Source organism: Dermacentor variabilis, chromosome 5, assembly GCF_050947875.1.
Source record: "Dermacentor variabilis isolate Ectoservices chromosome 5, ASM5094787v1, whole genome shotgun sequence".
In the NCBI taxonomy this organism is placed as follows: domain Eukaryota; kingdom Metazoa; phylum Arthropoda; class Arachnida; order Ixodida; family Ixodidae; genus Dermacentor; species Dermacentor variabilis.
The window spans coordinates 81,694,478-81,710,000 of NC_134572.1; the positions used below are offsets into that span (position 1 = coordinate 81,694,478).

The window sequence follows — 15,523 nt, forward strand, 5'->3', positions numbered from 1 at the left end:
CATGGATACGTGCAGTAAAAACCTAAGGTTTGACACGGGAATTCGGAGGAACTTTGCTATTCTTGTCTGAGTAATTTATGATATTCTAAGTGATAGCGACTACTCACTAACACAAAGCACCTTTACGCTGGCGTGTATAACAAGTGTATTGAATCAATCTTCTGATGATTATGTCTGCATCAGTTTGAATGTTAGCAGGCGACTTTCACTCTGATAAAAAATATCTGTATGGTTTTATTCTACTACAGCTGATACTGAACTGTATTAGCTGATGCTTGTGCTTGTGTTTCCAAAGTTCTAGCCTGAAGTGCTCCCCCCCTCCCCCCCCCCCTGCTGCCGCATCGGTGAGATGAAGACGATAGCGACAGCATCATTGGCGACGCTTGGAAATACTGTAGGGAGTGTGCGCAGTAATCTCACTAAAGTTCGTGACTTTATTTTTCATCTATTAGCCAGCTTAAATGCTTCCATGGAAATTTGTGCTTGAACAAATGACTACGCTCCCTTGCATCACTACTATTGCTAAGAAATATTTCCTGTCCGTTTCTATTCATTTTCTAGGCATGTTTTTCAACACCTGGGCAAAACAATTCAGAAAAAGACATAGCCACGCCAAAGTTCTTATGGAGGTTGCAATTTGTCTGATCATAACATAAACAAATCTGAATGCCGAAAATTGCCTGCTTCTGTCGCACCAAGCTAAAAAGGACAGTGCTGAATGCTGTCGACAATGGCCAGGTGCGGTGGCCAAGGGCTACTATAAAAGCACTTGAACTATGCGGATAGACGTAGCAGGCACAAGAAAAAATACTCAGTGTGTTTGTTTCGCGTTCATGTTCTACGGCTACATCATTCATTGCGCAGGCTGTTTTCTTATATCTTGTGTTACATTTGAGACTGAAATACTTGCATAATATTTAGATATAAAAATAAGTAGGCGTTGACTTTCCGCACACTCTGTACACATAGGCCTGCTTCTACTGCTTTTTGATTTCTCAGTGTCTCATTTTGTGCGCCGTACTATAAAAACGAGCACGAATTATTGCATATGCGAGACTTATAGACCTACGTTCGTTTACAGTTGGTACGCGTAGACCTACGCATCGCGCACCACTGCTCCGCGCTTGTATTTGGCGTCATTACAGAACTGTCGAAGTCTAACCTTTCGCCGATGGCGTCGTTAAAAAAAAAAACAGAAATCAATTTACGACAAGATCACGTTTCTGTTACATTCAGTGTTCCGCGCTGCGGCACTTGTTTGCGGGAGGGAAATGTACGGTTGCGTGCATCATAACATGTGTATATTTCTTTTTTTTTTTCTCTTGAGCTTGTGGCAGTAGTGTAGAAAAAAGAAACCGAAACCACACATTTGCTCTGTTTCTCCGACCTTGATAGGCACGTGTAACATACGACATGAAATTGCAGTGCTCGGTGGATGTCAACACATCAGCCTTGGTAAAGTCTGCTCAAGATTTTTGGTTATCTCAAGGACATCGCAATCGTTTATGCAGCACTGGTGAGCATCACGACAGGCTGCTGCAGTATCGTCTTTTGCTTCAGATTATGCGGCTTATCGGAGGAGGATACCTATGGCAACCGTGTATCGCTTCTTCTTTACTACACAATGCGTCCGTGAAAGAAGCATTTGCATCAGTGCGTTCGAGCCCCACAACGTGTGCGTCAAGTGGTGCCAGCAGGATGTTTCCCAATTCACTGCAGCGCATGTAAATCTAAGATAGCAGCCAAAAATATGATACGCGTTCTATAGGAGAAGCACTTTTAAGGCAAGATGCGATTTCTCACTGATTTTATACGATAAGCGCCTCCTGAATTTAAGCGTGATGCATACTCGGCTTACGGAGATACAGTGGGCGCGTAAGAATGAGAATGGAACAGAGAGGCTCGAATTTTGTTAGCTACAGCGACGTGAAGCCAAAGGACGGTGGAGTAAGGGTATGCATAAAGGAACTGAATTCTTGTCCTTTTTTTTTTGTTCAGCTGGAAAAGAGGTATCGGGGAACAGAAATACGCTATCATGTAATGCCATAAATCCGCTGAGCCTCGGAACCTGTGTCTTGCCTGCGCCATTTGGTGGTTGAAAAATTCACAACTCGGCAGTAGGCTGCATGCTTGTTTTCTGCGGCACAAAACGTCAACAATGCTTGCTTCCGCGAGCTCTCGCCATGCTTTTCTTCCTGCAAGTGCACCGATTTTTCTATGCGTGATTTATGAATTCAGTCTGTTGTCCTTGCTGCGAAAAAAAAAAGAAACTTTCGACTCATGAAGATTTTTGATCGGTGGTCTGCAATTAACCAACTGTTTGCTAGTAAATCTCGCTGGCCAAGTGAATTGCTGCCATCGATTTGGTCATATACCCCTCAAGCATGATAGCTATTTAAAGTGAGACACTTAGTGCCTGAACCTGCGGCCACTGTCCGTCCTCGACCATTTTTGCTACTTTCCGAGACAAGAGGCAGAGCGCGCTGAATTTTCTCAAACCCCCAAACAAGTCACTACATAGAGAGCAGGAGCGATTCCTCCGAGCTCTACAGGTTAATACATTCCCCCACCCAACCAGAAATCACCTCATAGACCCTACACAATTCTCTCCGCAATGCCGCTTCTGCGCAGAGCCCGGGTCCCTCAGGCATATAGTAAGGGGTTGCAAAGCGGCACCATTAAATCCTCCGAACCCTTACCCCCCTAACGAGCTTTGGGAGAGAGCCTTGGCCAGCTCCGACCTCGAGGATCAGCAACGGCTGATTGCGAGGGCCCAGGACGCGGCCCGAGCTCAAGGCATTCTGGAATGAGGACGCCTCTCAAAAGCTGCATTCACCCAATAAAAATGTTTATTCTCTCTCTCTCTCTCTCTCTCTCAAAGGTCGCATCAAGCTCTCAGGCGGAGGCACCAGACCTTCATCTGAGAGATGCGGTGGTAATGCGGTGATAAAAGACGTCACTTACTTTTATAAAATAATTTCCAAAGTCATGTCTCGTCGCTATGTTACATAGTGCTTCGGTTCGTACAAATAAAATGGCGTGCAGCTTCGGGCCTTTCTGCAGTAGAAAATGCTTTGTTCAGTGCAAGCAAGTGATGCTAGTTACTTAATCACTGCTCCGATTATGTTCAGGGCCTTGCCACCACCAAACGATGCTAGAGATCCTCACCGTTAAGTTGCACACGGTTGCCTTGAGTGCACTCCTCCGAATTCTATGTTTTCTTACTAAGCGAATTTTCGCCAGCTATCGCTTCAGAACTACCCGTTCAACTTTTCGTTTGACCTCTAAAAAGCAACAGCGAGTTTTACACTACTAGGATAGCTCTTTTGTTCAGATTATGGGCGTCTGCCCATTTGCCGCATTTGAGAAGTCAACAAACTGGCGCCAACGGCATCTTAATTGCGTACCCATTTATGGAATGCAGCGGAGAAAAAGGCGATGAAGACGCTTCAACGCCGAATTCGATATGCGGCGGCGCATGCGCTTATTTTTGTGAACAAGCGAGTAACAAGTGACTTTGTATGACTTGCTCGGATACAGTGATGACTCGGCGTGTGTGTGTACATCCACCAAGGCACGAATGATCCGTGTGAGGCACGTTCGGTGGAGCAAACAACACTAATGTGTCCGCTTCTTCACTATTTCCATTCCTTCCGCTAAGACAACTTTTGTTCGTTCTTTCTTTTTCCTTTTTTTTTATCGAACCGGCATGCAGGAACGAACAGTTATACAATGAATAGGGTAACATTTAGTGCCTAGAAACATGTGCACGAAACACAGCAGCCCTGAGGCGTTCACTAGTTTGACACAGTGTCTACAAGTGTGTGCGGAAGAACTTGCATACGACACAACACTGCAATTACCGTATGAGGCCACACTTGTGCTTATGTTTAAGGGTACTCTTTCCCATTTCGCTTTGGCGCCGGTCTAAGCGAATGCCATTGACGAAACATGCGCGGTCGTCACCGCCAGATACAAAATACGTGGCCCTGTGCTCTAGAAGTATAAATCTCGTAATACCTTAACATTTTCTTAGGGGCAAGTAACCGACTAAAGGAGCTTCCCTGAAGCTTCGCGCGTCCTGTATTATAAAAGCAAGGAGAATGGCAACAGACTACTCCCTAAGTAAAACAAGGACTACGCTTTGCTTCTGTTCAGTCTTCAGGAAAACGACAGGTAGGCCCTTTCCCTTGGTCATCAGGGTGACTGAGACGACCTTGTAATTTTTTAATGAAGGGTGATATATACAAGTAGCATAAATTTCTTATTCTGTTCAACAGTACAAAAATGCCTTTACTGCCCTTAATTCTCAGTATTATACGCCAGTAACCAACGGGTGTCACATGTTCAAAAAATATTCTTCTGCAATATTACATCAGCTTTAACGAAGCCAGTTGTCTCGGCTCACTAGTGGACGCACCATTTGATCTCACTGACGCGTTCTGGCCTTCACTAAGTTGAAAGCGGTCAAAATAAGTGATGTAATATAATATGCATCTTTTTTTTTGCGTACATAGTATTTGGTCCGTGAAGTGCCCGCGGCGCACTTAGGATAGGTTACTTTTTTTTTCTTTTATAACTACGACTTTATGTTTACACCGACTCTCACTGCCTGAATATATTCTTAAGGTAAGTTCAGAAGTATGCTAGCATCTTGAACTTGGAATGGGGAGATTATAAAATAATCTAAATTGCTCTTGAACATGTGCTGGCATTCTCGTCGGCGTTAAACCTTAGCTGCACGAAACCTGCACATGAACGCGAGCCATGAAAATATCGTACGTCAGTGTACCATTAGGGAACTCTTATTTCTGTCTCTTGAGAGCGTACTTCGGTATCCGCTACGCTATGTGTGCCTAACAACACTTTTGCATACGTTACTCAGGCATGCACGTCTATACACTTATGAACAACTTGTATTACACACTCAGTGTATTCTGAACAATATTGTGCTGACGTCAAATGGTCTATATACATGACGTTTTTACATGTCACAATCAAGAAACCTGTCACCAGAAAGTGAGCGCGGACACTCCTTCTGAACTTGTTATGGTTCCCACTCCTGTCTGCACTGTTGATGATACTATAAAGCATACGCAGGTCTACCTCCGCTCTTAAATGCTGGAATGCGGCTTTCGAACAAAATAAGAAGCACAAAAAAACCGCAGAGACGTCAGCTTCTATGACGTAACCGCCGAGAAAATACATTTAGAGCACCACTGCAGGCTTTAATGCTTAGCGTAGACTGCAGAGCGGATGTCGTAATACAGTACCAAAACACAAGAAGCGCATAAAGATAGACTTCATCTGGGACAGGCGCGTCGAAGCAACGAAAAAATACCTTTTAGAGAAGGCTACCACCCTTAAAATTTAAACGTGTCTGTCCCGAACCATGTTTAACAGGAAATGCATTTGGTTTGTTGAGGCGAATTTAGGACGCCAAATTGAGGCAAACAGGTGAATTAAAAGCTGAAGCCTGCGTCAGCCAGTTGGTGCTTTTGTGGCACTTTACGGTCCATAGATGTGACAAGATAAGTTCGGACACGACAGATACATCGACCGTACTCTAATTTGAAGAATTGGTGAGCGATACTAGACTGGTCACCTGTATATTTAATTACTGCTGGGTAAACTTTATGTACTTGATGTAGTAAGTTCGAATGGGCAGAAACATACCGTTGCCTATCTCCTGACAGGCGAAATAGATATAAAAAAATCTTTATTTACTCCTGAAGTAAAGATGCCAGCTGCTATTCCTCTAACATTATCGGGGTCTTACCGATGTCGGTCTGGCTTGTACTTCGGTAGCAGTTTATCCACATGCCTCTACAAACGAAATTAGGTTCTAGTACACATAAATGTATTTTTTCGCGGTTACATTCGTGACCACATTGCTTCTTACTATTGTGCATTCCTGCCCTTGTACCTTTCAAGAAAGGTTAGCATGATTTATGGCTCATGGCACATGTCGTTTATTATAAAAAAGTAGGCAAAGTTATGCTCTTTGTTTTCTGTAGCGCGAGTGGTTCAAATCGAAGGAAAACTCATCTTTCATGAATATCGACAATAGATGAAAGAGGGTACATATACGACGGTGGTTTCCTTCTTACCATCAGAGAGCCAAAAAGAACAGAAGGAAAGTTTTCTAATTTTGTCATCCTTATAAGGGCAACAAGAAGCATGAATTGTTTCGGGCTTTTCCTTTCTCGCGCAGACAATTTCGCCGGTCGGAAACTCCGACACCAAATCAGGATCCGGCACTTCACGACGAACATTGCACGTGCGTCGTCTGCGAAGCGGTCGAGTACCGGCAGTATCCGCAGGATTAGTGCTATCGGTGAGTGGTTTGCGGGGGCGTTATCTCCGGTACCCGGTGAGCTTCTGGCTGAGCAGGTACCGGTCTCTGCGGCCATCGACAGCCTCTATGTATGACCGGCGTACGCGAAACATGCCGGTGTCGGCCTGGTAGAGCAGGGTGTCTAGAATCTCCTCATGGCTGATTGTCTTTGTTGGGAGGACCACCTAAAGGAAATAAAAAAGAAAAACGTCGAGGAAAGAAAAGCGTTGGAAAACGATGAAGTCGAACTCGAAGATGCATGTTCAAAGTACTCCCACTGCATTCGCAGCGGGAGTACTTTGAACATGCATCTTCGCGTTCGAAGAAGCGCAAGTTTCGTCTGCTAGGCTCTTTCAACCAGCATGACACAGCTCCTGGCACGATTAACTGAGTGCGAGCTCTCAGAGATAACGGCTTTCAGTGAACTTGCTGCGCATGCGCCACTCTTGCTGATCTCGTCGCTTCGAGCGGTTCGAAGGCACTGATGGTTCGGCCAGTCGCCGCTCGCGCATTACCGCTAAAGAATCGGTCGACTGTACATGTGATCATTTATTGTTCTTGATGAGTACATTGCTTTGTAAAAGTTACTGTTACTTTGCTTTTTTCACTCCATAATTGTGCAAAACCTTGAGGGTATGGCAGATAAATGAGAGGCAATGTTGCAATAGTGCCCGAGAAGACTTTTTCCATCTGATTGCTGTAGTGCTTCATCGACTGGTACCCGCACTATAAGGTGTCCCAGTTATCGTTAGCTAAGTTGTGCAAATAATTTTTTAGAAAATACGGTGCAAGATACAATTTTAAGACCTACGGGGTTCTGTCGTCAGGCCGCTGACTACCGTACACCGTAAGTTTGAAATGTGTATCTTGCGGCTTGTTTTTTAAAGCATTTTTCAAACAGCTTGACTGACGTTTACTGCGACGCACGGCATATATTGGCGCAGCTCCAGAGGTTAGCGTGCTCGCACTGACAGCTTCAAAGTTACACTCAGGAGAATATGGAAGCACAGCGATAGACTTTTATTGATCGAATATTGCTCGCGCTTGGGCTTCAATTTCTGGCGACGCTACCAGAACAGCTAAGTTCCAAGAATACATTAACTAAACAAGAATGAAAACTTTGTGAGTTGGACCATGTTCCCGATGCAGCAGCCAAAAAAGAATGTACTATTAACTAAAACAAGACGAACAACACACCTACGACACAAGATGGCACATTTATGCGCGATTTTAGACAGTACACATCGCACGCACGGAGACACAACTGCCTTAACTCTGCACATCTGTCGAACTGTGTAGTGTGTAAGCATTTTGTAAACTGTGGCACAAACAAACAAACAAGCAAACAAACAAACAAGCAAGCAAGCAAACAAACATACAAACACCTATATTTTTACTTTTTGACTTTGTTGCTGGCCTTGCCAGATATGATACGATGTAATATATATGAATATATGATATCTGATTATCAAGCTTATTAAGCGCGTCGTTTTTCCTCTGCCTGCACTTTAGGTTTGCTACAGAGTTTAATCTGACTTTTCGTACACACCAAGGCTGATGAATGAACTGACAGGTTTACGCGCTATCGGCGTAGAGCTCCACACATGGATTGAGTTCGCCTTGCATTCAAATATTTCTTTGGTTCAAAGATCAAGTGACTAAGGGTGAAAATCGGCACAGAAAAACCCATGTAAAATGTAGCTTCGTAAGCTTTCATGCCACAAAATAAGTGAACATTGTGCTTGACCTAGTTATTACAGTCATGTTGTGGCAAGCTATGCCTTCCTCCCTGTTCTTCCTTGAAATCGTAATTTCAAATTATTTGCTCATTAACGAAATAAACTAGTGAAAACATTTGATACTTACATTTAATACTTACTTTTATCAACTCTTGTGGTGGTATGAGGTAAAGCTTCAAGTCTCTAGTTAGTCGGTTCATGGTGCACTGAAGTTCTCTGGGGTCTGGAAAATATGAAAATAATAAATATTTATTAATTTAGCTCACAAAGGGTTCGTCAAGGCACGCTCAAAGTGTGCTACACGAGGGTTTTTGCGTTTCACTCTCATAGGAGTGGGGTCGACGTGGCTGGGAATCGCACCCCGCGACCTGATTTTCAGCAACAGAAAACCGTGTCCACTGAGTCGCCGCTGTGGATAGCGTTATAAATAATAATTGCCCATGAAAATTATGGGGTTTACAGCATTATTGTGGTACAAACTCACACATTAAAGGTTTCACAGTAGAGATTTGGACGAAATGTCGTCTGGTCACGTAAAATCATCATTAGAAAAGAAGGTTACCGACCACAGCAAAAAAAAAAAAAAAAAAAAAACAAGTGAAAGCGTTAGTTTGTGTTAGCTATGGTGAGTGACCTTCGTTCTTAACCCTAAAGGTATGTCACACCGTCAAGAGTACCACGACCGTTTTAATTCCGGCGTGCGCACCTGGTCGGTTGATGGTCTTCACATGGTGCGTGGCCCAACTAAGCATGACTTCGAACTTCGTGACTTCGGGTATGTTGAGCTCGCGGCCGATGATGGTCTGGAACATGGACTCGGAGAGCTCGAGGAAGTCTTGGCCCGCGAACAGCGCCGACGCGCGCGTGTCCACGAACTGCAGTATCATGTTGACCAGCTCGGTCGCCGACGTGTAGCGCCAGTAGTAGTTCTCCAGCACGTTCAGCATGCCGCAGACCACCGAGAGTCTCAGGTGCTGCTTGGCGTGGTGGAAGCAGGCCTGCATCAACTCCGGCAGGTCGTAGTGCTCGGCGGCGCAGATCAGGCCGGGAATGGACTCGCAGCTGAGCGGGCATGTGCCGCAGTGGAGGTAGTCCACCAGCAGTTGGAACGTGTCGCTGTCGAACTCGATGATGTTGAACTGCGCTCATGGTGGAAGGAAAGAAAAAAAAACAACGGAAAACGAACACGCCCGTAAGAACTCTTGTCCTGCATTTCTTTTTCTTTCTGGTCTGTCACTCGGCGCGTACTTTTTATTTCGGAAGGACAGCACTGTGTCCACACTCCGAGCAGCGCGGCCGTCACTTGACACTTTGTGCATATATGTCCTAACGTTGTTAGAAAAGCTCCCAGCGATGGGGACGACGGAAAAAAAAAGAAGGAAAAAAAAAGCGAGGAAAGGATTTGGCGGGACGTAATTATCGCGAAATATTTTGGTCACACTTTCGTCAGCGGAAAAAAGAAAATTCAAACGCCCACGTCGTGTTTCGACAGCGACAGAGCAAACGGAGCATAGCTCAGCCGCGTAAAAGCCGGCGGAAAGCAAACAGAGAAGGGGTTCTTACCTCGTGTTGACACAGCTTGGTCCTGTCCACCTTGTGAGCGTCCGCGCAAACGCTCAGCGTTACTGTGGTCCCCGCCATCGCAGTATTTTTCTCTTTCTCCTTCTCTTTGCCTGGAATAAGAAGAGCAGCTCTCAAAGGGACACGCCCGGTCGCGCCGTCTAACACTCGCGCGCCGCGTCGTCACCACGTACGCGCGGCAGTTATTTCCCCACCCGCACGTATGTGCTCGAGAACTCGCGAGCCTTTTTGTAGCAGAGCAAACTGAGCGAACTCGTTACGTGACGCAGTTAGCAGTCTTTCGTAACGATATCGTTAGAAGTTAGGCATATGCAAGCTTGTACGTGCCGCAATTAAAACTCGAAAAAGCAAAGCCTTGCAATAAATTATGTACCCTTGTCTCATTCTTCACGAGATATTTGCAACGTTAAGAATTTCTAGATGCTTACATGTGTCTGATTATGTGCGATTCCACCACGCCTTGGACACATGATGTATTTTATAATTACTGTCAAATCTGACTTATAACATTTTTCTGAAGTTGTCGCGAGACTCAGATACCGCAGCAATATAAACGAACAAGAAGACCTAATATTTCATTATCCTGCATTTCTGAAGATATGTACACCGCCTTTGAAGGTTTTTGCAGCGACCATTTAGTTGTGGCCTCCGGTGCAGAACTGGCAAGAAAAACTAACAAGTACGTTAGTTGTCTAGCGTGCCAGCAAAAGCATGCATAAAGCATGAAACTCTTCCTAAATCTGAAATAATCGGACAAGACTCTCGCGGTTATTGCCATTGGAGGTACGTTTACTAAGCTCAAACGGATTCAGCAGCAGTAGCACATGCTGCAATGCGAAGCAAATTGGCCGCTAATTGCGTTAAATTACCAGTTCTTCACCGCGAAGCAAGCAGTGCCAAGGGTACGGTTTCACTGACCTACCCTACCCGTTTCTCTCTTTCTCGATACAGTGAGAGTATGATAAAAAAAATTAACCATGACTCCAGTATCTCACCGCGGTCGTCGGGAAACGAAATTGTGGGCAGTGCTGGAAGAGCTGTGCCGACTAGCGACTTATTTCGCAGCATGACACACTGTTTGCTCTAAGTAAGTAGTCTATGCATACAAGTGTGCAACCTTGCCCAGATCTCCGCCATCACGTGGTCTGTAAGAAAAACATCAATTTCGCGCCCATATTCAGTTAAGTTGCAATTTTGTAGTTTTTTGGAAAAGCTTTAATGCGAAAGCATTAGGTGCCCATTTGAGCGAAAATCCGTCAATCGGCGTGACCAACAGGAAGTGCCAAGAATGGCCGACGGCGCAAAGAGTAAAAATAGCTCAAGAAATACTCGAATTGACCTTAAATTTCTCAGGCAAGTTTCTATAAACAAAGTAAATAATGGCGTTGAAATAAAAATTTGGTAAATTTCTGTCTGGGTGGAATTGAACCTGGGCGTCCGCGGTGGGAGACGAGCACGCTTCCCTGAAGCATCGGGGGCTCAACGGTTCTGGTTGACTAAAGGTGTCCCCAGGGCGTGCGTCATTGCACACGTCACCTCGCAGCCATCTGGCTGACTGAAGGTGTGGCCTAGTGCGTGCGTCATTGGGCACGTGACGGCCCTTCACGTGCCTAATCAGCCAAAGGGGAGGACGTGGCGCCACGTCAGGAATGTATAACGTGAGCGCGTTCCTGGCGTTCCGAGGTCCACAAACGGTATAATGCTTTCGCATTCACAAACATGAGCAGTCTTAAGTGTTCCTGCCGGAGTTATTTTTTTCGAAGACACTGACGAATGCACCAACAAATTTTAACCCTCGTATTTAACAGAATGGGCGGATAATCAGGGTACGCTTTGGCGCCAAGGAGCGATTCCCCGCAATAGGCAATATTGTTTTGCATTTGAAAGGTACGGCTCCACGTTTCGACGTATATGGGCATGGAGGGGCCTTTCATGCTTTAAGTATAAAAAGTGCAGATGTGTCTGGTGACGCTACAGAACTACGCAGGCAACTACGTCGCAGTGCCCTGTGGGTCATACATGAAACGTAGGAGAGGTTGAAGTGCAGGAAGGTGCTCCACCGAGGTCCTCGACATCGCGCCGATGTATTTATGGCGTTTCGAAGACGCTGTTGTAGCGGAGAGGTTTTCCCGGCATTGACGCCGGCGTAGTAGAAGAATGAATATTGCATGCACCGCACCATGTCAGCTCTCATCGTGAGATCTGTCCTGCTCAAGTAGTTTTTTATGTTTGTGGCTTAGTAGGCATTGGCCTGCCGTAGTCATATAGGGGTCGCTTGTAAGATCACCATTGAGTTGCACCGGTATTGAGTTGCCCCGCCATGGGATCCAAATCTGCCGATCAGCTGTGCATGAAATCAGCGATTCTGATCAAGTTCTTGTGTATGCCGTGGGTCACTATAATTGGTTTCACTCTGTGAACTTTGCAGACTTGAACTTGAATCTTTCTTTTGTCTTGCGTACTTTGGTATTCCGCGAAGTACAAACTATAGGCACTGCAATTTTACCTGCTCATACTAACATTACATTGTCTTGGGTGCGAACAGGCACTACAATGCTGCAAGCTTACTCTTTCTATTGTGTGTGTGAACGTGGTAGTTGACAAACCATGGACTTGTGTGCAGGGTCAAACTCTTCCTAAGGACCTTTGTAAGAGCATGCTGAAGAAAGATCGAAAATCGCTAAATGTAAATCGTAATGTTTAGAAAGCCAACATTCCGTTAAACGATGTACCTGGTAAATGTGGACTGAATACAGAAGATCCACGCAGAAGCTCCTCTGGTAGTTGTCCAATTATGCGTAAGCATTGCGTCACTTGATCATCTAGATTCAGTCCGGTGTCATTATCAATGTTCTGAAACTTGATCCGAACAGTATAAACGGATTTAGAAAAGCCTATTCAACAGTTACACAACTTTTCACGGTAATCCATTCACTCGCCTCATGCCTTGATAAAAATGGTCAAATTGATGCTGTATTTCTTGATTTTAGCAAAGCTTTCGATACAGTTCCACATGACAAACTAATACTAAAACTTGGTCATCTTGAGCTTCCAGAAATACTGATCGCATGGACAACAAACTATCTAACAAATCGCTGCCAGTTCGTGGCAATTAATAAGCAACAGTCTGACTGTCTTCCGGTGAACTCAGGAGTTCCTCAAGGAAGCGTCCTGGGACCACCCCTCTTCTTATTTGCGTAAATGATATTACTACTGCAATTCATTCAAGTGTGAAAATTAGGTTGTTTGCGGACGACTATGTGCTTTTTAGAGAAATCACTTCAACAAATGATCAAATTAATCTAAATACTTCTCCTGTTGGGGCATTATTGATTGCATCAAAATGTGGGGAATGCGGCTTAACGCTGAAAAGAAACAAAATATAAGTATTTGGGTGTCACAATTACTAACAATTTATCATTGAATTTACACATTGATAATATTTGTTCTTCAGCCTTGCCTAAATTATATTTTTTGCGGCATAAGCTTAAGCATTCCCCACCTAACGTAAAACTGCTTCCTTATTATTCATTAATTAGACCGAAACTTGAATATGCATGTGTTGTTTGGGAACCGTTTACTAAACAAAATATTAAATGTCTTTAAAGGGTACAGAAGAAAGCTACGTGATACTTATATTCAAAATTCTCTTGATATGACTCCCCCTCGCAAATAATGCGTGATAATGGCATCAAAATCCTTGCGCAGCGAAGGGAAAACTTAGGAATTCGATTTATTTGCATGATTTTTAATGGAGAGTTATGAATTAATCATGCATCCTATCTGTCTAGTTCAACGTCTAGGCTTACTCGACACTATCATCCGAATTCATTAACAACTTATTTTGCACGGACGGATGTATCCAAGTATTCTTTTTTTTCCCGAACTATAACAGACTGGAGTAACTCGTTGCCTGTTTCAATTGATTGATGCATTGTATTACTGTTGTGTCTTACCACCCTGCTTGATTGATTGATGAATTGTATTATTGTTGCGTTTTACCACCCTGATTGGACCTGAACTATGTCTGCAGTATGAAATAAATAAATAAAATAAATAAAATATCAACAATTATCGATTGTTATCAACCTTATCGGACTCGGTAAGAGCCTTAGCAACCCTTATCGGTCAGTATCAACCATTATCTGTCCTTATCGGCCTTATGAGATATGACCTGATTATTATGAACTGATATCGGTCCTTACCAACCTTCATCGGTGCTTATTAACATTGTCAGAATTGATTCCACCATTATAAGAGACTTGTCGCTCTTTAGCACGTTATCCATCCGCATCGAACCATTATCAACCGTGATGAGACGCACATAACCCCTCAACACTCCTTATCATCGTTATCAGCTCACTGACTACTTACCTATGTGTGTTGCGCGACGTGAAGAGCATGAACCCTCAGAGATCGATTGCATTTCGGTCAGTGAAGGAATGCCCCAACGGCAGCTGCATCTCGCAACCGTAGAAACGCATCGGGGATGTGACGTGTTTGGCATTACGATTTCGCTAAATTGATGTCCTTGTGATGTCTACGATGCGTAGACATCACGACAATCGAGCCTCCACAGAAACTGTACTCCTTTGAAATTTGTTTTCTACCGCCGGTACAACGCATTCATATGGTTCAGATATATTAACCTTCTGCAAGCATGGGTGTTTAGCCCAGTGGGTAGGACACTCAGCTTCTGAGCGCGGGTCGTAACTTTGAAACTAACACCGCCAAAGTTCTTCCTTCCTAACTTGTTTTGTTTTATAGATTTATTCCTTTAGAGCGATTGGTTTTACATGACGGATGGAGGGACGGGCTTTCTCCTTGGGTAAGCATAGAAATGCTCACGCATTTGGAATTCCAAGCTATATCTTGATGAAAACGAATTGAATTGGCGCTGCACTCCAGTATGTGTCAAGACGAAGCGGTTGCGAAGGCTGCATTCGTGAGTAATACTGAACCGTGAATGTTACGTACATATTTTGCTTAAGCAACGCGATTTCACCAATGTTGAACGAAAGCGTTTTCAGTAAGCACGACGACTTCTTGCCATAGATATAGATGAGCGTTTTCTACAGTGGAACTGTTAGAACCTCACTGGGTTTCTCTTGAAATCCGCAGCTTCGGCAAGTTGAGGAAGAGAGAGTTTAGAGGGAGTGAAAGACGAGTATATAAATTGCATCGCACAGCATAGCGACGCGGTGAGGGAGGGTGTAGCCTAGCGGGGGAGAAGGAGCGGCGCGGCAGGGACACAGATGGTGGGACGTCATTGCTCTCTGATAAAAACCCACGCGCTCGCTTCGGTGGTTCTCTTTCTCACAGTGGAAAAAAAAATTGTCTGGCTCTGCTATCGCAAACACCAGAGACCAGAGGAACTGGGCGAAGCCAGGCAAAAGTTAGACAAGTGTGCGGTTTGGCACTGCTTTACTGACCTTCCCCCAACTCCGCTGGTGTCTGGTGTTTGCGATAGCAGAGCCATGCATAATTTTTCGATAAGGTTGTTCTTCATGACAACGAATTTATCATCACACAAGAAGAACGAATTCAGTAAGTAGCGAACTACATCGCAGCATAAGCGGCATTTCTGGTAAAATGCAAACCTGTTTCTTATACGCAATTTGTCCTACACGTCATGGCCTGCTCGCAATCGCAAAACGCGCCCAAGTTAACAGACCATGCTTTATACGTTGCCTACTTGGCTGCTGTAACGCTACGTGAGTTTCTTTTTCGACTTCGGTCTCATTTTTTCATGACAATACAAAAGAAATACAAGAGGAGAAGGCAAATATTTCCTGACAGAGCTTCTTCGTGAGTACTTGCATAATATAACTGTAACGCGTGAAATGCAGTACATAACCGTACGTAG

At 44.4% G+C, this 15,523-nt stretch overlaps 1 protein-coding gene across 2 annotated transcripts in view; it reads right to left on the reverse strand.

Moving 5' to 3' along the window:
- Positions 1-329: 329 nt before the first annotated feature.
- Positions 330-15,523, reverse strand: part of rsh (Rap GTPase activating protein radish) — a 224,214-nt gene continuing 209,020 nt past the window's right edge. For both annotated transcript variants that reach the window (XM_075692977.1, XM_075692976.1), the window contains exons 15-18: positions 9,640-9,749; positions 8,783-9,215; positions 8,217-8,299; positions 330-6,522 (exon numbers count right to left, since the gene is read on the reverse strand). In XM_075692977.1, the coding sequence (XP_075549092.1) occupies positions 6,358-6,522; positions 8,217-8,299; positions 8,783-9,215; positions 9,640-9,749 (791 nt within the window). In that variant the 3' untranslated portion in view covers positions 330-6,357. The remainder of the gene's footprint in view (positions 6,523-8,216; positions 8,300-8,782; positions 9,216-9,639; positions 9,750-15,523) is intronic.